This window comes from Fringilla coelebs (genome assembly GCF_963513975.1).
Source record: "Fringilla coelebs genome assembly, chromosome: 8".
NCBI classification, from domain to species: domain Eukaryota; kingdom Metazoa; phylum Chordata; class Aves; order Passeriformes; family Fringillidae; genus Fringilla; species Fringilla coelebs.
In genome coordinates, this window is record NC_140066.1 from 33,409,711 (window position 1) to 33,433,094 (window position 23,384).

Sequence of the window (23,384 nt, forward strand, 5' to 3'; positions counted from 1 at the left end):
TCTCGAGGAGGAAATAATTTGTGTCAACCCAATTAACCACCCAGACAGTGCAGCAGCAGCCCCAAATCTTTGGTCTCTGAGACATCCAACATGTTCAATAATCAGGATATACTGGTTTTAGCTTCTTTAAAAGCCAAACTCCAAGTTATTTGCAAGTCATCTATGGCTTAGGCCTCTGTAGCTTAAATTAAATGAAGTTTTGGGAGTTGCTCTGAGGCTGTCCATCTCCTGCAGCGTTCTGAGTAGCAGCAGAGCCTTTCCTTTTCCTCCTTCCTGTTCATTAATAGAGGAAGAAATCATTTTCTAAGTGTGTGGGGCATTCCCAGACTGTGGAAAAACTGGAAATCTGCCCCATTGTCTTCCAGGAACGTGTCCTGTGCTGCTGCCCTGCTGTTCAGCGTCACACAGCAACTGCTCCTTCAGAGACTAAACTGCAATTTTCCACCACTTGAGTGGTATTTTTAGCATTTTTTCAGTACATCTTCCACCCCTGCCAGCCCAGCTGAGGCACCACCACACCAACTCCTGCAGGAAGGGGAAGATTTTCACCCAGCAAAGTCCAGAGATGATGGGGGTGAGGCAAAGTGACTTTCCTCCGAGCTGTGATGCAGTGATCACTATTTGTGTCTCTTTCAGACCTTATTTTCTGCTAATTGTGCCTTAATACAGACACAGCAGGCCTCTAATTTTAATGGCAGCTTCCAGCCTGGCAGCCCATTAGGCCCCTGCCATGCTGGCAATCATTTTGAGGCTCTTCCCATCGATCCAGGCAGCGCAGGGTTTCACAGGAGCCGGGATTCAGAAGCATCTGTCCCCAGCAGGGCAGGGATGGATCCTGCAGAGGGGAGCAGCGCCCAGCCCAAACCACTGGTGACACCTTCCCCTGGGTGAGGTGGGCTCAGGCTCCAAGGGACAGGACAAGGAAAGGCTCAGCTGGCAACAGGGGAGGTTAAATTGGATTTTAGGGGGAAATCCTGCATGGAAAGGGGTGTCCAGCCCTGGGCAGTGCTGGAGTCCCCATCTCTGGAGGGGTGTAAAGGCTGGGTGGATGTGGCACTTGGGGACATGGGCAGTGGTGGCCTTGGCAGTGCTGGGGTCTCTGTCTCAATGATCTCAGACAAATGTGTATTTTATGCTTGGCTTTTCTCAAATATCAAAATGAATGTTACATGTGTTGTGTTATACAGTTATGCTGCATTAATTCTCTTAAGCAGTGTGTTAAATATAGTTTTAGGTTATAACAAAATGTTAAAATCTAAATTATGCTATGTAGGATACTTTTTTAAAGAAAGGACTCTCACTGAGATAGCAGCCACAGGACACCTGAATCTTTCAGAGAAAGAGAATTTATTGCTCCAGTATCAGGAGAAATGAACTTCTTCCTGCCTTGCTCAGTCAGGGTGACACGGTTAGGATTATGAGGAAGAAGCTGACACTGACCAGACAGAACCCTGTGTTTGAATGGAATTTATGCATCATGTATGAGGTGTATGAATATGCAACAGGCTATTGTTTTTAAGGGTTAATCGTCTATTTACTGTGTTCTTTTTTGGGCTTGTGCTGCCCAGAAAAAGGTACCCGGACATCCGTAACTCTTTCTTCTATTGTCTCATAATGTCCTAATTCAAATTGTCCAAATTATTATTACTCTAATTGTATTACTATTTTTATAGCCATTTTATTACTATTAAACCTTTAAAATCTTAAAAACCAAGTGATTGGCGTTTTTCACATTTCCCAGCATAAATGATTCTGTGATTCCACAGTGCTGAGGCTGTGCCAAGCCAGCACTTCTCCCCACGCTCACCAGCTCCTGAGCTGCACTGCAAATTGTGTTCCTGTGAGCATCTGAAAAGAAGTAGAAATTATTTTTTTCCTCTTCTTTTTCCAGAGCAGGAAAAACCCGTGTTCATGGCACAAAGCAGTGCTGGGGTTGGCCAGGAGATGGTACTGCAGGACAGGAATTCTTGTTGGAAGCACACTGCTGTGGAATTGTTAAGGTTGGAAAAGACCTCTGAGATCTCAGACTGTCCCCCAGCACTGCCAAGGCCACCACTAAGCCATGTCCCCACGTCCACAGCTCCTTTAAATCCCTCTGGATGTGGTGCCTTCACTGCCCTGCACAGCCGGTTCCATGCCTGACAGCCCTGTCAGTGAAGAAATTTCTCCCAAAATCCAACTTAAACCTCCCCTGATGCAAACCGAGGCTGTGTCCTCTGCTCCTGTGCAATGTCCCCTCCCCTGTGCGAGGGGCTCAAGCAGGAATGACTTCTCATGACACTCCTGTGCCTTGTCTTTAACAAAAGAACGTTTGGCCTAGTTGGAAAGCAGATTAATTTCTTGGCAGAGAGATGCATTCAGAACTGCAACAACTTCGCCGTTTATCCTGAGTTTTCCAAGCTGCAGCTCGAGGTCTGTGGCTCGGACTCAGCAGATAACAACACATCCTTTTCCACGTCAAGCAGTGCCTGTTTCCCTTTGTTTTTGTTGTCCTTCTTCCAGACAGCCAAGGTGCTTGGCCCAAACGCTCAAGGTCTTACAGAAAACACATTTCACATTCCTCTGCAGTAGCAGTGAGAACATTTGGGAACAACCCTTTCCTCGGTGCCTCTGCACTCAGGAAAGGTTCATCTTTGTCTGATTAGTTTTGTTCAGCAGAGATAAGAGCAAAAGCACAGCATGAGACTCAGAGTTTCTGAGGTCTTTGCAAGGAGCCACTGCTGTGCTTTGGCACAAGACACCAAAAAAGAAAACATATTGTGTTGATGTTAATTCCAACTTCTTGGCAAATGGCTCTTTTGGGGATGCGGGTCACCTCAGGGCTACAGTGACTAATAACAATAAAATTGATTTTTTTCACGGTTAGAATTGTCAGCAGAAAGGTAAAGGGAACTGGGAGAACTTGGATGAGGCTTGTCCTGTGTAGAGATTTGCTGTGAAGCCTCTGGCTGGCTGTGGCTGAAGAAGAGGAGCTCTGGCACCCAGCACTGCCACATCACTGGAGGAAATGCTAGTTTATTTCTTTCTGAGTCCCCAGATCAATTTTACTTTTACAGCCTGAGCTAGAGAGTGATATCCTTACCCCCAAAATGACTTCTTGACCAATATTTGCTGCTGTTTGATTCTTAGTCATGCCACAACCCAACACACTACAATATGTTAAAAGCAGGAGGTCCTATTTTGGAGCTCACAAAGGAGATGGAGACATAAAAGCAGCCTCACTGAAGACTTCACTTTTAGAAGGACCACAGGCACAAATCAGTGTGTGAGCTGTTCAGTGCTCAAGTTAATGAAAAGGACAGATGTATTAATTAGCTTCTAGAGCTGGTAAAATAATATCATTCGATCATGGTTGTAGTTGACAGCTAAATGGAAATATTTGACTGTGGCAGGCCAGGTTAGGAAACATCTGTATAGAGTTGTTCTGACCACACAGTGTTGATTCCAAATCAAAGCACAGCTGAGTGAACTTTTTGGTGTAAATAAGTTGTTGATTAAATTTTTTACATCTACAAATGGTGGCAAGTTATTCTGATTTTCTGTTTCACAGTCCCATACCTTTTATTTGTACTTACTAAAGTAGTCCATTCTCAGCTCTACAACCATTTTTGGTCTCTGAGCATTTTTGAACTAGAACTAATCTGTTCTGGTTGTCTAGAATACTTATTTTAATTACTTATTTTAGGCTTTTCAAACCCCAGATTGAATCCTTTTTTAAACAGCACATTACCAGTTGGCAAAGAACCTAGGAACAATCTTCTGTTGCAAAACATCTCACATGTCAGCAATCATATCCCCGTGTGAAATGTGCAGGATCCATCAAGTTTTCACAGTAATTCTCAGTTTAGAAATGAATAATACATTCCCACAGAGGGGGATGGGGAGAAGTTACCTGTAATATTTGTAAATGTACTTGTGAAACCATCAATAAAACTGCATTGTGGTTGAAGGACACGTGAAGCCAACCAGAGAGGATTCTCTGGGGCATTGATAGCTGCCAGCTGGACAGGAGCTTCCTCTGACCCACTCACACATTTAGGAGGAAACAGGTCAGCCCATGAGAGGAAATGATCAACAGGTAGCATTTATATTTGTCTCTTAAAAAATCCCTTCCTTAGGTGGGACTTCCACCTGAGGAAGGCTGCAGATTGTAGCTGACAGTGACCTAACCAGGTGCATTTGAAATAAAAGATTGAATTGCTGCACATCCATAGAAAAAAATGATCTTTTTTGTCAAATAAAAATTTTCAGGTAGTCCCAAGTTTCTCCATAATTTCAAAATTTTGGGGTTTTTCCCTCAAGTCCGCGTATCTCAACTTCTTTAACTAAATATGAACATTTTTCCTGAAGAGGGAAACACATAACCTAATTCCTCAGGTAGCATTATTTCTGTAAGGTACTGAGAATCCTTCTCATTTATTATTTTAATAGCAAAATTTCATATGGCTTTTAAAATGTGTATTCCTTCACAATGGAGAAGAATAATCCTACAGAATTTAGCAGAAATATCCATAAAATCTCTTCGTGGCCAGAAATGGACTGTTATTTAAAAGTGGTTTCCTGGAAAAATGTGTGAGTGATATAAATAAATTACACATATTCATACTTACATGAACAAATTATGGAAGGCAGTGAATTTGTTATGCTAAACACCAAATTGGCCTGTTTAGGTTTCAGCCATCCATTCTCACCTGGATTATAAAATTTTCTTTTACAAGAACTGTGGCTAGGAAAGTCCATTTATCTTGAAGATATAAATGAGACTTGGAAATTTATGTGAATGCACTTCATCTTTCTTTCAGAATTAAGGAAACACACTCAGTGTTAGTGTAGACCATTTTTAAACAGGCTGACAAAAAGAAACAGCACTTTAGGTTGAATTCAATTAAAAATTTTAATGACTAAATTACATTGACTGCTTGAAAAAAAAAAAGAGTGAATAACATATATTGAAAATGAGAGATTATAAGTGTAATTGTAGGAAACTGATGCTGACTCTGTGTTGCAGCATCTCAGAGAAGGTTCCACTTCGACACCCCTGTGGAAGAGTGTAAGGCATCATTTTTCTGATGCTTGTCCACTCCTTTGCTGGGGTGAAAGAAGTTGCAATAAACTGATTAAAGCAAGATGCTTTCCATTCTCCCAAGGAAAATGTGGTAGAGCTGTTGAGATGTGTGCTGGCTGAAGGTGAGACTCTCAGCTCATCCATCGGCTGCTCTTTGGAATGGGAAAAAAAAAATGTAAAATATCCACGCACAAAAATAGAATTTAAAAAAATAAAAACTCCTTTAAGCACTGTAGTCGTGGCAAGAAATTTACACGTTATGTCCTCTTCCATAAAAAAGCATCATCAAAAAGAACTTGTGCCAGTTTTGTATTAAAAGGCCTATAGAAATCTCTTAAAATTGCCTTGGTGGTTGGCAGCATGGGGCCCAGGCTTCTGTCTTCAGGTCTTCGGGTGTTGGATGCAGGACTCTTGGTAATCAGAGCTTCTTGTTTCTCACTCAGAGGTCCTGTGGAAAAAGAGAATATTATCTTCAAATATTTCCCCTCAAAATGCCCATCCTAAAGAAATCTAATGGCTGAATCAGAAGGTTTGCCATGAGGAGAAAAATGTAATTTTTGTTAGCAGCCACACTGTCTCAGAATATGGAATACAGGCTTAGATCAGTAAAATAAATCACTACTGGTAAATATGGAAATAATACATGTTCCTCTCCTGGTAAATATGGAAATAATACATGTTCCTCTCCTGTTAATTAATCCTCTCTATAAAAAGCAGCACAAATCACTCTTGGAGGGAAATGGCTATTTTCAGAAAAAGCCCAATGATTGAAGACAACTTCCCCTCCATTCTGGAGCAGCAGGCACTTTATGCTGCTATTCCATTTCATGGTGTGAGCTGACTAATGCCCCAAGAAACCCCACAAGCTTCACTCAGCACTCAGGAAAGCCCTGGTTTGTTTATTTTGGGGGCTGGCAGTGGGATCCAAGTGGACACAGGTGCAGCGACACCCCACTTTGGGAATAAATGTGCATCAGCAAGATAAAAACCTAGGGAGTTTTCCAGCACAAACCACACTCAGGAAGCAGATGCCAAGCTTTTCATCTGCTCAGCCTGCTCCATCCAAGCTTTCCCATCATCTAGACCAAGCCTTGGACCAGACAGACGATTTTTCAGCCACATTTTCATTCTCTTGCTACTGTCAAATCAACATTGGGCAACGTTTTGTCTGCCGGCGTTTCTTCCGAGGATTAGCAACAGATGTCTCAATCAGCACAGCAAAAACACAATTTCTCCCTTCTCCTCGGCTACAAACACAACCTTTCATCATGCTCAGATTTAGGTTCTGGGCTGGAAGCACTTCAGTTTGTTAAAATCGTGCAGGGTAACTTTGCATCTCCGTAAGCCCGTGGCAAGCGAGACCTGAGTGACTTCAGAAGCAGGGCTGGCTTCTGTGTGGGAAGATAAATCCCTGCATTCTGAGGGGTCTGGATGTTTTAATTTTTTTCTTTATATACTCTTACTAAGATCTTCTAACACCAGGCATTTGAGAATTTAATTTTGCTTGACTCCAGGCAATGAGATAAATGCATCCTTCAAGCCAAATTCCTCTGCTTCTCTTTTTGTCTCTTAATAAAGCAAAACCAACCTAAAAGGAGGAGGAGAATAATGATTTTGCACACTTAAGCCAGCCAGCAAGCACCTACCCAGATCCAGGAACTGGAACACCATGTGCATGGTGTACCTCATGTTTGATGCATGGTCCTCCAGGCGAAGAACAAGGATCTGATCTTTGTTAAAAACTGTCAGCCAGTCCAGGAGATACACAACATAGAGCCCTACCTGTAACCTCACCTGTAAGTACAAAAAAACCCCAAATTAGTTCACCTTACAACACAAAACACCACCCAACTCTGTCATCTGAGGGGAAAAAAAAAATCCCCAAAATGTGCTTTTAAGGAATGACAGAAAGAATGTATGTGAATATTTTTAAATCTTCCTCTCAGTTTCTGAACAGCTTAAAGAAATCTTTGCAAATAGCTCTTCTGCTGGTGAGAGATGTCATTTTACCAAGCTGCATTTGCTGCACCAGCCACAGGTGTGTGTAGAAACGCTGCACAGACACAATGACCTGGGGAAGGATGCTCAGCCACCAAGCTCACACCCAAGCTCTGTGTGCCTGGAGCCTTCATGGAGACCCTGAGGGCTCTCAGCCCCCAGGTGAACAGTGATTCAAGGGAAGATGCTCAGTCCTGCCCCTTCTCCAGACCCCAAGGCTGCTTATTTCAGTTTGATTTCACCTTGGGGAAATAGTTTAGGGGTGGGCTTGGCAGTGCTGTGTTAAAAGTTGGAAAATTCAGTGACCTTACAGGTCTTTTCCATCCTAAATGATTCCACTCCAGGTCACACTGCCATGAGCAGGACAAAAATTCTGCCTCGCTGTCAGGTGTTAGATTTGGGTGCGTTTTGCTGCATCCTCTGATTGCAATAATTAGGTTGAGATCTCAGCTGCAGCAGAATTGATGGTGCCTTGTCTGAGTACCCAGAGAGTCAGAGCAGAGAGAGGGAAAGGCAGATTTTCAGCCTCTCCTGCCCTTATCTCTGTTTTAGCTCCCTTCTCAATTTTACATAACAAGTTGAAACAGAAAGAGTAGCCTTGGTGTTCTTAAAAAGTCCAGCCTCCAACTGTGCTTATAAATATTTTTCTCAATCCCTTCAGGCTCAGAGGAGAGGAACATGAATCCCAAGTCTTAAACATCTTTCATAAAAGAGACTTAACATCTTCAGCTCGCATTACCACAGACCCATCAAGTCAGACAACAGCCCCTTTTTCCTGACACCGCCCCATGACCTACAATGATACCTAAATTCCCCTAAAAAAAGCCTTATTCTGAATTATTGCCAAATTATTATTATCCTGTGTGATTCTGATGTGTGCCTTTGGCTGTTTATAACCCAAGTCTCCACAATTAGCAGATTTCTTTATAGATATTCTACACCAGAATCTGGAACCTCTTATTTAATGAAGACACCAGGCTAAGATGGGATAATTCTGGCAGGGCAGCACCCCAGCCCTCAGTCAGCACCTCACTCCACTCAGCAAAACTTGTGGTTTAATGTTTCTTTTCTCACTTGTAAATAGTTTCTTCATCTTCCCTATGCACTCCTTCAGGGGCTGGCAGGCTGGGATCACCCTGGTCACTGTGCCTTTCTCTGGGTAAAGTTCTTGCTGCTGATCCCAGGTGCCAAACACCCCTTTCTCCCCCTCAGCACCCATCAGCAGCCAGGATGCCCAGGACACCTCTCTGGTTTCAGAAACACATTAACAAATAGCAAACCCCTTCTTTTCCTGGCACAGTCACAGAATTAGCAACCTAATGAGCTCACCAGGGACAGCACTGCTCACTCCTTCAATGCACAGCAAACCAGGAACACAACAGATTTAGCAGCTTGGCTGCAGAAGAAGCTAAAAAAGGCCACTGAGGAGCACAGTTGGCATGTGGGTTTCATTACAAGCACCTGCTTGTGGCTCTATGGAAGGAAAGAAGCCTCCTCTGCTCATTTCCAAAAGCATCTTCTTCAAGAGGGCTGCTCAAGAGGACAACAAATGGAGACGGGTTCTGCACCCTGAGGATGAACATAAGAGGAAAATCTTTCCTTCTGGTTCTCCCTCTGCCTTTCTCTGCCACACTGGAGGGAATACATTTGTGCAAGCAGATGGCTGGAAAATTCTGTGACGCTGCCCAGCAGCAACTGGGGTGTGAGGAAGTCCTGGGGGCTGCACTGGGGGCTGAGCAGCTCCAGCCTGGCTGGTAAGTGAGAGCAGTGTCCTGTTTGCTCTGCTGCTGCAGGGACACAGCCCATGGAATGCACTCTTGTACTGTTATTTTATCCATAACTTCACCCAGAGGCAAAGGAGGGAACTATTCCCTCCGAATCCTTTACAGCCTGAGCAAATAAAAGAGGATTGAATGGCAAACTGGCCAGATGAGATACATCCAGTCCATCTCTTCCATATTATTCTCTGCCCTGGAGCAAAATGTGAAGTCAGTTCTATGCTGAAATTGTGAATTTTGGAATTGTAAGCCTGTAATACTTATCCATTCCCCTGCCAGCAGTTTCTGTGTTTTCTTGTATAATTTTCTGGCATGCACAATTAAAAAAAAAAAAGAAAAATATTTTATCTAGTTATTGGTAGCCTTTTCTTACAAAAGAACACATAATTTATTCTGATTTTGAGGCAATTTGGTACTGCAAAGATCTTTGCCAGAGCTACTTTTTTGGAGACATCTGCAAAAAGCTTGCACATTAAATTGCAATCTTCACAAAATGTGCTCTCCATGCACTTGCACAATAGGAAAGCTGTGTTATCCCTGCTGGCACTCAGCAGGGAACAGGCTGAGGAGACAGCTGGGCCCCCACACCATCTTTTACATGCCTACATATATATTTATACCCTCCACTTTACTAATGAAGAGGGAGAAAAGTTTTGATTTCTCGCGGCTTCCTTGCAGGGGATTTTGGTGCCTGAACAACCTTTCCAGCAGGCTGTGCAGATGGACAGAGCCCAGGCAGAAAGGGACTGATGGACAGCAGCTGGCCAGGAGCCAGCAGGGAGCCCTGGAGCCAAGGAGGGCAGTGGGGTGGCCTGGGCAGGATGGAGAGGCAGCAGAGCAGGGAGGTCACTGTGCCCTGCCCTGGCACTGCTGGGGTCACACCTGGAGGGCTGTGCCCAGCTCTGGCCCCTCAGCTTGGGAAGGAGCTGGGACACTGAGCACATCCAGAGGGGCTGGGAACACAAACCCTGAGAGGAGCCCTGAGGGAGCTGGGGGTGCTCAGCCTGGAGAAAAGGAGACTCAGGGCTGCCCTCATCACTCTCACAGCTCCTGAAAGGTGCCTGTGCTCAGCTGGGCTGGGCTCTGTCTGCAGCAGCACTGACACAGCCAGAGCACACAGCCTAGGCTGCACCAAGGGAAATACAGGCTGGAGAGCAGGGAAAAGTTTTTCCCAGAAAGGTGATAAAGTTCTGGAATGGCTGCTGGGGAGGTGCTGGAGTCACCTGTCACCGACACATGTTTTATGAAAAACCCTTTCCTTAGGATTTTTTCTCCTGAGAAGCTGAGAGGCCTCAGGAACAAAATGCAAACAATGATTGTCTGCTGCTGTGGGATGCAGCAGGTGGATCTGGGATTGATCTCATGTGGTTGTTTCTAATTCATGGCCAATCCCAGTCCAGCTGTCCAGACTGTCTCAGTCAGAGACAAACCTTTGTCATTCATTCCTTTTCTATTCTTAGGTAAGTCTTCTGATGAAATCCTTTCTTCTATTCCTTTAGTATAGTTTTAACATAATATATATCATAAAATAATAAATCAGCCTTCTGAACATGGAGTCAACTTTCTCATCTCTTCCCTCATCCTGGGACTGCTGCAATCACTGTCACAGTCCCCATCCCTGGGTGTGTTTAACAAAGCCTGGATGTGGCACTGGGTGCCAGGGTTGAGCTGAGCTGTTGGGGCTGGGCTGGACTCGATGATTTTGAAGGTCTCTCCCAACCCAGTGATCCTGTGAATTCTGTGAAGAGAGCAGGGAGCCCGAAGTGCGGGGCCATACGTACGGGCATGGCGTTGTTGAGGGTGTTGTTGTAGACACAGGCTCGCAGGGAGAAGTCCAGCACGCAGCCCTCGAAGAGCTGCAGCGACTCCGCCACCTTCTCGTGGAAATCCTCCGCGGACTTGTTGGCGCTGGCGAAGTACAGGTAGTCAGAGTACAACCTGGGAGGGGAGAACAGGGCAGTCAGGGGCTGAGGGAGTGGAAGAACATTTATTTACACAGCAGGTTTGGCAATTCCAATCAGCTACAGGAATCCAGGGAAAGGGGAGGTGTGTGTAACAGCATCCCGCCCACAGCCTGTCACCCAGTGACACTTTTTAATTCATTTTAATCACTTTTAGCTCACAGCAAAACCCTCTCCAGGGAATTTTGAACAGCATCCCCACTTTCAAGGTCTGCGTCCCTGGAGACCTGACCCTAGAAATTGTGTGAGCCAATGTTTTCTCCTAAAGGCAAAATTTAAATTTTAAATTCATGTTCTCTGTGAACAGAAATGGTCTCAGCTGATGTTGCTGCCCCTCTTCACCTGGTGTTCAATGGTCAGGAACAGTCCTTGTCTCTAAAACTTAAAGCTGATTTTAGAAACTTTAGGTGGGTTGGAAAGAGTAATTCTTATATTATTATTCTTATAGTAATTACTCTATAGAGTAATTCTTATATTATATATCTTATATACGGCTGGCTACCATCATCATTAGAAAGAGTCCAGATTTCCTATTCCTTTCACAGGAAGCTTCACCTCCAATCTTATGTTGACTTTCCATCAAAAACTTCCAATATGCAGCAGCTTACCTGTTGATTTCTATTTTTTTTTTTTTAAGATGAAGCAGGAGTTTCTCTAAGTTACAAAGCATAATCCCCTCATTGCTCACTTTTAGCACAATTACTTAAAATCACTTTAAAAAGATAATGTAAGTTCAAATTCCTTTGGGGGTGATGCAGTGAAACAACCCAAAACCTTCAGGCAAGGAAAATATCAATTTTAGCATTAAGCCCTGAAACCTTGATTAGGCTTTTGCAAGATAAACATGTTTTAAAGAGACAAAGGAAAGGAACTATTCGATCTGCTGAACACGATATTTTAACTTCCATTCATAATTAGGCTTAGAATGACCAGAACCCAAACAATTCCACAGGATTTTGAAGACAATTTTGTACCATTTGAGGAGCCACTTCCCCGGGTGTTTTTGCAGCCCAGATCTGATGCCTCCACAGTATCCTTCTCTTGATGAAATTCCAGAAATCCTACATATTTTTCAGCCTCTTCCAAAAAACCACAGGTGTTTAAGAAATAAAAACACCAATCTATTTAGGTCTCACTTATTACTGCAGTGACCTTTTGTATTGCACTTAGTTTATTTATCCTTTAACTCCCCTATATTTCCGTGGGTACTTAAAAACACCTCATTTGGAAAGTTTAGGCCTAAATCCAGCAAAGCACTTAAGCACAGCAATAGCCCCTCTGCACTCATTATTTATGTCAGTGTTTTTTGCAAGAAGAGAATTTTAATTCCCAAGTGAAACAAATGAAGACTCTCTGTTCATCTTAAAAGAAATAAGAAAGGGAAAAGCTGAAGGACCAGGCCAGCTAAGTCCACCTAAATTAGACACTCAACAACACCTCCTGCTTGCAGGAAATGTGGATATCAGGACCCAGCTTGTCCCAGGATGGTGGGATTGAGTGGTGAAAGGCTTTTTCCTGGGAAAAAGCAGCCAGCAGGTACAGCATGAGCCAGGCTGAAGAGTCATTACAAAGGTTAAATATGACTGCCTGGTGTTTCTGACCATCCATCAAAAGAAATGCATCATTTTTCAGACTCGTTGGCATCTTATGAAAAACTACATTCTTGAGGACAAGTTCTCCCTCTGCAGGGCGGTTGGGATTTCCTTTCCATTTCTCTTTTTCTTTTTTTCCCCCATCTGTTTTTAATTCTGAGGACATCTGCCTTTGCTGATTAGGATTTCAGCTGTTCTAGCTACTTGAAGTCCTTCCTTTCCACCTCTGTCCATTCCAATGAAATAATGACACCAGTTGAGGACAACCATCTCAAAAAAAGATGTAATTCAAATATTCCCAGCTGGGGCTAGCCCAGACTTTGTGCAGGTTAGATCAGAGCCCATCCCAGCCCCCTGCCCTCCTGGCTGCCCCAAGGAACCTGTCCCACTGCCTGGCACCACCAATGGATGCCTGGGCTGTGCCTTCTGCTTTTGCTCCTGCAGCTCAGATGAGCCATCAGGAATGCAGGGAATTGCAAACAAAGAGGAACCAATTTGTCATAAACACAGTCAAGGAGATGAAACTGACTTTTTCTGTGACCCCTGCTAAAGCTGGCAAAGAGCTGCACCTCCATTACAGAGGGTGGTTAAGGCAATCAGGGAGTTTGTCACTAATTTACATGAGGAAGCCACTCCAGCCACTCTCTTGCATAAAATTACCATCTGTTAACTCCTGGGGTCAGGAGATGCCGTTGATGTGGAGAGCTGCATTTCCTGACACAGGAGCTGGGAAGCATCTCCCAACCCTGCTCTCACCACAGCCATGTCCTGCCAGCAGGGAAGCTCCTTGGGGAGCACCACCCCAGCTCTGGGAGCTGCTGGGCAGTGGGTACAGGCTGCCTGCACACACAGCACAGGCCAGCTCTTCTCCCAGAGCCACCAGAGCCTGGTCCTCACAGAGCCTTCATCCCCAACATCACTCTGTATCCCCCATCATCACCTGCATCCCCACCATCACCTGCATTCCCACCATCATCTTCATCCCCAACATCACTCTGTATCCCCCATCATCACCTGCATCCTCACCATCACCTGCATCCCCACCATCACCTGCATCCCCACCATCATCTTCATCCTCACCATCACCTGCATCCTCACCATCACCTGCATCCCCACCATCATCTTCATCCCCACCACCTCCTGCATCCCCCATCACCTGCATCCCCCACCATCCCCTGCATCCCCATCATCACCTGCATCCCCACCATCCCCTGCATCCCCATCATCACCTGCATCCCCCACTATCATCTTCATCCCCACCACCACCTGCATCCCCTTCCTTCCCTGAGTTTTTCTGGTGCTTTGTCCCTGAGCACTGACCCTGCCACAAGGATTCTGACTGTCCTTATGGAGCTACAGTGAGAAGGAATCCACACCCCTCAGTCTGATCCTTGTGGACTCTGCCTCCATCACACCCTCATCCTTATTATCCTGCTTCAGAGAACACAGTGGGAAGGAATGAGCCAGAAATCTGGAAGAAGACTGGAGAGAAAAAGTAAAATGCAAGTGGAAAGCTGGGTATTCCTGACTCTGCATAGCCATTTAAAACAGCCCATACCTTGGGAAAAGCCAAGCCCTTTCCCTGCAAACCAAGGATGAGCTCCTGTAGCTGTTGGCTGTGCAAGCTACAAATGCCCAGTGAACCTTTACATGACTGTCTCAGCAAGCACTTTAAAGAGTTTTTAAAAAATGTATCATTTGCTGACTCCAGAGCTATTTAATCATTCTTAATCATTATTATTTAATCAGTTTCAACTGCAAACCCCATGAAAACATGGATTTTACTACTTAAATGAAATGAAACATTTCCCAGGACTACTTCTGCTGAGATCTGGATTTGCAGTGCCCTCCTGGTCTAAAGAGCCCTGCTGAGAACCAGGGCATATTAGCTCAGGTAATGGCATTAGATTACATTTGGAAACATAAAAATTCTTTTTTTCAGAGTAGCTCAGTAGTCCAGGCATGGAACTCATGGCATTCACACTCACATACTTCTCTTTAAAACATTATCACTGTTACCTGTGCCAAAATACACAGAATAAAACCCCTCTTGTCACAACCAAGTAGCTCTCAAACATCACATGAATATTTACTTGCATCCAACAGAGTGAGAGCTGAAAATATTATTATAACAAGAAAATTTTCTTGCTCACCTTTCAACGGGGTCCCTCAGCATGATGATAAGTTTGGCATTTGGTTGGAAGGCATGGATAAAATCCTGGATTAGGAAGGGAGGTTCTCCTTCAGTACTGTTGTCATAGAAGAAAATCCAAGCATTGTTGTCCCACATTGTCGAGGCACTGGCCTCCCCTGGAAATGAAAAGCATCTCTGCTGGTAACTCATTCCATTCCACATGTTGGAGTGGAAACTGGCTGAATTTTGAAGTGCTATTAGGCAGATCAAAATTGACTCCATGAATTTCAACACACCCTAGTTGCTGCAGACTGCTCTGGCTGCAGCAATCCCACTGCCCTGTGCCTTTGGGAATGCAGGGATGCTCAGGGCAGGTTTTATGCAATTCCACCTGAAATGCTGCTTTCCATGACCACACTGCTTCCTGCTGGTGGCTAACACATGCAAATAGATTTAATTTGGGCTGGAATGGACTGCTGAACCTTTTCCAGTGAGGGATCATGGAATCACAGAATGATCTGGGCTGGAAGGGACCTTCAAGATCATCTTGTTCCCATCCCTTCCACTGGGCCAGGTGGCTCCAAACTCCATCCAACCCAACCTTGAGGAGCAGGAATTTGTGCTGAAGCCTTGCAATGCTCTTTGTAGCACCCACAGGTTGGCCTTAATGCTCCCAATCTCAGAGAAGCAGTTTGCTAACAAATTGGAACATTTCCCACAGAAAAATGTGGAAACCATCACCCCTGCTGATCAACAGCACGGAAAACATAATCAGGAGAATCAGTGAGCATATAAGAAATATTTAAAAAGCAGCTGAGATGCATCATTAAGGTTTGAAATATTATTTTTATATAATTATTCATGTAGAACAAGTCAACTATTTATGAACAGATAAAGGGTTTATAGAATAAATAGCACACTTTGGTAAAATACCAGATTCTGGTATCTCTAGTGTCAGAAGAACTCACTCGGAATGCAATGCTACAGGGAGAAATAAATTTAGTGAAAATCTCTGCCAGAGTGAGGTATATGATGGTTCAGCTGCTAAAGGATCTGATATGTTGTTTTGAATTTTGTAACTTTCTCTGTCTTTTTAAGTAATGCTGGCATTCATTTGGCACAGTACTGTTCAATAAAACATGCACAGAAGCTTTTTGGGGACTTATAATGAAAGCTAACTCTTGCTAATGAGGTTTTTCAAATCAAAGGGAAAGAGATTAAAAAAATAATAATGTTGTAGGCTTATGGACTTGTACATTATTTCCCTATTTTTTTCTTCCTTCCTCTGCTGGGAAAGCCCAATAAAGATTTAAAAAGATGGACAAAACACAACACGAGAAAGGTACTGGCTCCAAACTTCGGCTGAACATAATGTGATTCATTAATAAAGTCTGGGAGTTGTTAGAAAACACATTAATCTCCTGTCACGTTCATTTTGCCTCTTTCAGGAGGAGGAGATCAGCTCCAGTGGCTATAGCTGGGTGTCCACAACAGCTCCACTCTTCCATTCTAAATTAATTAGCCAAAGCACTGCCTAATCACCAGCAGGCTTCCACTTGTCAATTAAAACTCAATTAGCCCAGCTCCCACACTGGGTGAGGCAGAAACACAAAGGATTAACCAGGGGCCAGGAGCTGAGACAGCCCTGCCACAGAAACCTCTCCCGAGCCGCCAGGATGCGGGGAAACGCAGAGGGGACGAGCCCCTGCAGGCAGGGGTTTGCTGGGGAGGGCACTCCAGGGATGGGGGTGACCTTGGGGAGTCCCTGCTCCATCCCCCCGACAGGCACAGCCTCAAACAGCTCTCTCAGAAAGGTTTGGCTCAGTGATGGCAAGGTGATTACAGCCCGTGACCCCACCGAGCCACCTCGATTTCTGCCTGGACTGGATCCGATCATCCTTCACAGCTCCCTGATCACCTTGGGTGTTCTGTTGGATTTCTCCCAATCAGCCTGGCCAAACCTGCAAACACCTCCCTACACTGCTGCAATGGGAGCTACAAAAAACACCCAGTGCACTGACACAGAAATGGGCAGATTCTCCTAAGATCAGAGCCCCCGTTCCACAGAAACTCTGAATTCCACCTCCCCAAATCTGCAGGCAGGACTCAAGGCAGGGATACAAATCCCATCATCAGAAAGGCTGGAGAAGAACTCCAAGATTGTCTAATCCAACCCAAGATCACAGGCACAAAACCAAATCATGCTAAAGCATTACCAGGGCTCAAGGTGCTGCTCCAGCCCAGCAAAACCTGGGCTCAGCTAAAGCATTACCAGGGCTCAAGGTGCTGCCCCAGCCCAGCAAAACCTGGGCTCAAGAGGGTAAATCTTCCCACAGGATGACGGTCACAAATTTAATGAGGGGGAAAAAAAGATATATAAAAAAATATAATCATCATTCTGGTCCCTGCTGACTTTTATAATTTTAATTTCCTGCAGCAGATAATTTTTCTGACAATTTGACAGTGTTTGGTTTGGGGTTATAATACAGGTTTAATACCTGCAAAGAGAACAAGCCATCCTAAACATGAGATAAATTAATCACCAACAATTAATTGTGTTTAATTACGCCGGTGCAACGGAATTGGTTTTTTTCTTATGGACTTAAAGATCATATGAATTATTTAATTGCCTAAAGAATGGTGCATAACCTCCTCTTTCAGTCATTAATGGATTAACATCATATTGTGTTTTCACAAGTCATTCCACTGAATTTATCTTATTAATGACTCCACATAAACAAATCCTGTTCAGAATGCCTCGGGCTAGATCAGCCCTGTCCTCTGGGGTTCATCTCTAAACAGATATTGAGGGTTTGTTTTTTTTTTGGAAAATGCAGTTATTACCCACTAGATTTAATATACAAAGAAGCCCAACTTTTCAAAATAATATAACATTATGAACTACTGAAATATTTACAGTTTTAATTTGATTTTTCTTTACAGTCATCTGAAATAAGAAAAAAAAAGATTATGAGAAAACCTGATGCTCATACAGATTCATTTTAGGCTAGATGGCTTTGTTTTGTTTTTTTACCAAGGTCATAAAAGACTGCCTTAATGAGTATAATCATTCAAGACTTTTCCTGTAAACTTAATAAGAAAACCCAGCAGAACCTTAATGACACAAGAAATGAGACCACAGGAAAAAGAAACACAAAGTGAGCCCTACAAAAAGCTGCAACAGGAGGTGGGTAATCAAAGATGTACATTGCCAATTAGATTAGTGAATTTAATTAGTATAAGCACTTCGCCCATCAAAGGACAGGAGATATTATTGTAAGGAGCAGGAAAATCTGCAGATGTCCTTGATGGCAACATTTCTTAAGAACCCCATCTTGCAAATGTTGCTCAGTGTTGCAATGTTTAATAAAGTGAATGATGGACTTAAATGGAGGCTGGGAAAGTATTGAAGAAATCTGGCTCAGACAAGGCTCTGGTTTAACCAACCTAAGGCATCATCACCATCTCATCCAGCCATCAACAGGTTAAAATTTTAGATCATAATGAGACCAAACCCCCCTTAATTCTGAGGGCAGGCAATAAAATCTTGTCTCTATGTTCTGTAGAATTGTGACTTCAAGCCTACTTGAAAAGTCTCTTTTTGACAGGCAGCTGTCACTTGCACAACTACTTTTTGCACGGAATGTGTCTGGCTTCCCTGTGAAATAAGACTGGTAAAATTCCCCTCCCTGCAGTTTTCTGGTTTTAGCAGACAGCAAAAGCAGAATTTAGCAGTTTGTGATGTTCCTCATGGGCACTGTAAACCGGGACACCGTGGGCCAGAGAGGATTGACCACTGTGTGCCAGGGAAAGCAATCCAGGGATCCCTCCCTAGAGCCCTGTGCTCACCATGGACTTCCACAAAGTACAATCAAACAGCACTTCTACACCATTCCTAGGGGCAATTAGGTAATTTAACACCAACTAATTATATATCAATTTTTACTGTTGGAGCTTAAGAGCCACTGGGAGCTTCTGCTACCACATCTCCCAGCAGCTCCAGGATTTTTGCAGCACCCAGTGTGTGTCATACCACCACAGTTACTGATTTATCCCAGACATTTGGAAGTGAAGCCACAATCCCAGCACTACAGGCAATCCCCTGATAATTGTGCTTAAAGTGGATGTGGCACTTGGGGACATGAGTTAGTGGTGACCTTGGAAGTGCTGGGGGAATGGATGGGAGTGATGATCTTAGAGGGCTTTTCCAACCTAAATGGTTCTAAATGGTGAAAACAAAATGGAAACTTCGTTTGAACGAGTCACCAAGGTCATTCTCGGGGAAAAGAAAAACCAAACAAACACATTCATTAAATGCTGATGCTCATCAGATACACAGCACTTGCTTGGGAATTTTCTGAAGACAACCACAACTTCTTAACAAAGAAAGAAGGAAAAGAAAGCCAAGAGCTTCCAGGCACACCAGAGAAGAGCAACATCAGGGGCTCTGTGCTGAGAACCAGCCACAAAATCCCCCTCTGGTACCTCAGCTCTGAGCACAGCCAGTGTGGAGCTACAGAGAATCTGGGGGCTGTTTCTGCCCTACCAATGATGATGTTGTTCCTCTTGCCATGCTCCTTCACTGCATCACTCTGCAGCACACTCTGGATCTGATGTGCTGCCAGGTCGAACAGATCCAGGTAATCTTCCACCGGGTAGCGGTCGTGGAATCCATCCCTCAGCCGGATGATTCCTGAGGAAAAACAGCCAGGAAGAGAGAATTAAAACCAGCAATTCTGACAGCAACAGGGCAAGGCTAACCACTGGTGCAAACCAAGGTGGTTGGCCCCGAGCCAGCCAGCATCAGCACGAGATCAGACCGGCCAAGTGCAACCCTCAGATAAAAGTGCCAATAATGAAGTGGCTGAGATCTGAGATAGTGAATGATTACACCATAAATTCGCAGTGATAGGAAGTATTTTAAGTGCTCTGTTTTGTAGTCCCTGCATGAATGAGCTTGGATTTATCTTCTTCTAAATATAGCTTTTGGAAGGAATATAGAAGATAAGATTCTGCTTCCATTTGCACCCATGTAAAATTGCAGTAATATTGGACTCCCACTAGATTTACTGTTTTGAGATTGAGCACAGGCTCTGATGCCAAATATGCAAATCAACACACACTGGGAAATCATTCATGGGTTTTTTTCCTTTCACAGGTATGCAAATAAAGCTCCATGGTAGTATCTTGTTTTTCTCCTCTCCTTCCCTACACTCCAGGGTGAGTTCAGTATCACCTTCCCCCTGCGTTTCTCAGCATCCTGAGCTGCATCCTGTGATTTTTATACTCCTTTTCCCACTCCTGTTTCCAAATCTAGTCTCACTTCTCCATTTGCTGTACATGCTCCCCACACAGGACTTCTCAGCTCTCCCTTTCTTGTTCCCACAAGGCCAATAATTATCAATTATGTGAGAGGAAAGCTCAGCAAGGGAGTTCTTTTGTCCATTGCCTCTGATTTTCCCCTTTAGGAAAGTGGGATTTAATGAGGGTAGAAGAAAGTTCAACAGCATATTTTGACTTGTTTTGAGGGGGGAAAAAGACAGCCCTGGTTTGTTGCCACCCCACTCCTGGGAACAGAAACAGTGGCAAGGAGCCAGGAGAGAGAGACAGTCAAGCTGAGACCAAGTCCTGTGGAGCATCAACCACCCCAGCAGAAGGGGAAAGGAGTGATTTGTGAAATGGGGCCTCCCCAGAGGGCTGTTTGACTTCAGCTGAAATTAGTCAGTCTCATAAAAATCCACTGAATCAGAGGATGCCATTGAACAAAGAGTCTTTCTTGTCCAGCTTAAGTGTTACAAACCAAGCCTAGTTAATAGCCAGGAGCATAGGAGTCATAGCCACTTGCTGGCTGTCTCAGTTTCACTTGTGAGTGTGTTTGTCATATCCTCTGTTTTTCTTTTCTTAATTTTTAAATAGTAACCATTAGGTAATGTACTTTAAAGGCAGAATTAAAGGACTGAGCCACCAGGAATAAACCTGATCTTTCATTCTCAGTGGCAGACAGCTGAGATGATCAGAAGGTCATCCCTACAGATCCCTCTCCCATGAGACCACGAGCTCAGCAATGTTTCCTCATTTTCCAGCTTTACAAAACAACTTCAAAAAAACTGAATTATGCAGAGAATGTTCTCTTCAAGGATCAGCACTTGGTCTCCAGTGGCTGACCACAAGACTCTGCAAGTGGAAGGCTTGTGAATGCCAGCACAGAGATAGGAATTCACCCTTGTTCTCAAGTTAGATGCACTCCAGACTGATTTTTTACATTCTTCTGCCTGTTTGGTAGGTCAGGTTCAGAGCTTTAGTGAGTCTTGCTGAAGTGAGGCTGGGTGCATTACCTCCTCCAAAATTCATTCCAAACATTTATGTTGAGGTTCATGTAAGTGGAGGTGTAAAACATTTCAGTTTAAGGTATCAGTTGGGTTCAGCCTTTCCTGCCAGCATTACCATGGAACACAAAATCCTCCACAGATATTGCTGACAGTCCCTTCTTTCCATCACTTTATCTGAACATGAGAAAAAGTTGTGACTATGCCTGGATCCCTGGCAGTGCCCAAGGCCAGGCTGGATGGGGCTTGGAGCAGCCTGGGATAGTAGAAGGTGTCTCTGCCCATGAAAGGATGAGCTTAAAGGTCCCATCCCACCCAAACTATTCCGTAATTCCCATGTTTTGTCTCCAGTCAGCTGCTGACTGTGATGAACAAATCCCTTCTCATGGGTCTTCATCCCTTCTCATGGGTCTTCAATGAGCACCACGATGCTTCTCTTTGCTTGACTTGGTTTCACTCCTCAATTCACACTGGTGCCTCCAGTGTTTCTCAAACAGGACTAAGTAATCTCAAAAGCAAAGCTGCATTTTCATCAGATGGCTTTACATCTTAGTTTACAAACAAGTATTTAGAAAATGTCCCAAATATTTTGCTTGGCAACTTCCTTACGGCATTTGCAAAGAAGGAAAACTGAAAATTTAACAGCAAAATCATGAAATCCCATCTCTGTGGCTGAGAGCCCCTCACCAAGAAGCAAAGAACAAAACCTTGTCTGCAGGAGCTCAAAGGTTCTTCTGGGAACCAGGGCACAGGGAAACAAGATGGAAAAGACAAGACCACATGCAGAAGAAATAAAGAATTTTCAGCAGCACTACCACTGCCCTAATGCCTCAGGAAGTGTCCTTTCTTGCCTTTAGCCACAGAAATTCATCATTTTCCCATTCCAAGGAAGCTTAGAAAAGCACCAAAAGAAAGTAGTGATCAAAGTCCTCATCTACACTCCAGTGCCAGTTTTCCTGTTCCAAAGTCTGTGTCTGCCATAAAGCAACAGCAAATGAGAAACAGAAATTCAGATGCCACCAAAATAATCAGAATCTTCCAATTTTCCTCTTGGAAACAGTAAAATCACTTAAAAGTCTTGGATCTTTGATACCAAAGTCATACAAAGTGAGGGCACACCAGCACTTAACAGCCAGATTCAAGAAGAGGAAAATCCTGGGTGGAATGCAGAGGGCACAACCCTCATCCACACCTAGAGGGGAGCACGTAGGAAATTCAAATGGGTCTCCTGCAGCTCTAATCTCTAACCACAAGACTGACCTTCCTCAGCATCCAGAGAGAGAGAAGAAGGAGAAAAACACTTCAGGTGGATGAAATTCTGTGCTCAGCCCCACTGCCATGAGACACCCTATGGAGGGGTAATCATGATGGGTGGATGCCTTTGGCTCCAGTTGGCCACAACCCCAGCTAGTCAAGTCTGCCTTCAGAGATGGAAATAATGATATAATCCAGAAAAAGGATCAAAAATACGTGCAGGGCCCTCAGAGAGAGAGAGATTCCTCATGCAGAGCATCTCTACTGATCAGTGTTGCCCACAGCCGTGGCACTAATGAAGCTCCTGCCACAGTTGTATTTATTGAATCATAAGGACTGAAATTTTAAATAGTGACCCATCATTTATTGATGTAAGAAAGGCTTTACAGAATTTTGCAATACAAAACTATCACTGCTGCTCTTCAACTTCCCCATGACCACCTAACAGTTTCTCTTCTTGCCTTTATAAATTCATAGGGTCAGTTTTACGCACTGGTTTTGTTTTCCCTTAGATTTTCCAAATAAACCAAACGAAATGTGCATTTCCTCAAGAGGCTTAACCCAACCCACCACCGAACAAAAGCAGGTGGAGTGCCCACCACCTCGATTTCTCAAAACCACCAACCCCAGCAGTTTCTCGGCAAGCCAACACGCAGCAACTCTACAAACCTCATCCCAAACACTTAAAAAAATTTAAGAGGGACAACTTGCCTGGCTGGCAGAGTACATTTGGACTCACCAAAGCGTTTCCTGGTCCACCAGTGGGGCTCCTTGATGGCCGAGAAGCGGACGTCGGGGTGCAGCCGCAGGCGGTCGTACAGGTCGGTGGTGCCGCACTTGGGCTGCCCGATGATGTAGAAGTGCGGCAGGCAGCGCAGGCGGTAGTGCTTGTCCTTGTAGTGGTACAGGTGGTTCCAGAACACCTTCCTGAGGTAATCAAAAATGATGCGGAAGCGCTTGGAGTACAGCGCGTAGGAGTTGGTGGCGTAGGGATCCGTGGTGGTGTTCCCGCGGAACTCCTCGTACCAACAAGGGTTCTTGCTGTTTGGAAGGAATTTGTTAGGAATTACCGAAAACATCTGCAACATAAAGAACAACAATTTCAGTCAAGGCAGCAAGCAATCAACTTTTCTTACTCAGCACTTACTTTTCTTACTTAGCACGGTGAGAGAATGGAAACACTACCTGGGTATTTCTACCTACAAAGCTGACCCCATTCATTGCTCCTGATGAACCAAATCCTGTGCAACCCACTGGACTGGGAGACAGGTATTTA

The 23,384-nt window shown here is 44.2% G+C and overlaps 1 protein-coding gene across 1 annotated transcript in view; it reads right to left on the bottom strand.

Annotated features, from left to right (window-relative positions):
- Nucleotides 1–4,989: 4,989 nt before the first annotated feature.
- The window catches only part of CHST15 (carbohydrate sulfotransferase 15), a 45,837-nt gene continuing 27,442 nt past the window's right edge, over nucleotides 4,990–23,384 (bottom strand). The window contains exons 3-8 of the mRNA XM_084209890.1: nucleotides 22,848–23,187; nucleotides 19,075–19,221; nucleotides 14,548–14,704; nucleotides 10,623–10,779; nucleotides 6,712–6,859; nucleotides 4,990–5,513 (exon numbers count right to left, since the gene is read on the bottom strand). Of these exons, the coding sequence (XP_084066016.1) occupies nucleotides 5,323–5,513; nucleotides 6,712–6,859; nucleotides 10,623–10,779; nucleotides 14,548–14,704; nucleotides 19,075–19,221; nucleotides 22,848–23,187 (1,140 nt within the window). The 3' untranslated portion in view covers nucleotides 4,990–5,322. The remainder of the gene's footprint in view (nucleotides 5,514–6,711; nucleotides 6,860–10,622; nucleotides 10,780–14,547; nucleotides 14,705–19,074; nucleotides 19,222–22,847; nucleotides 23,188–23,384) is intronic.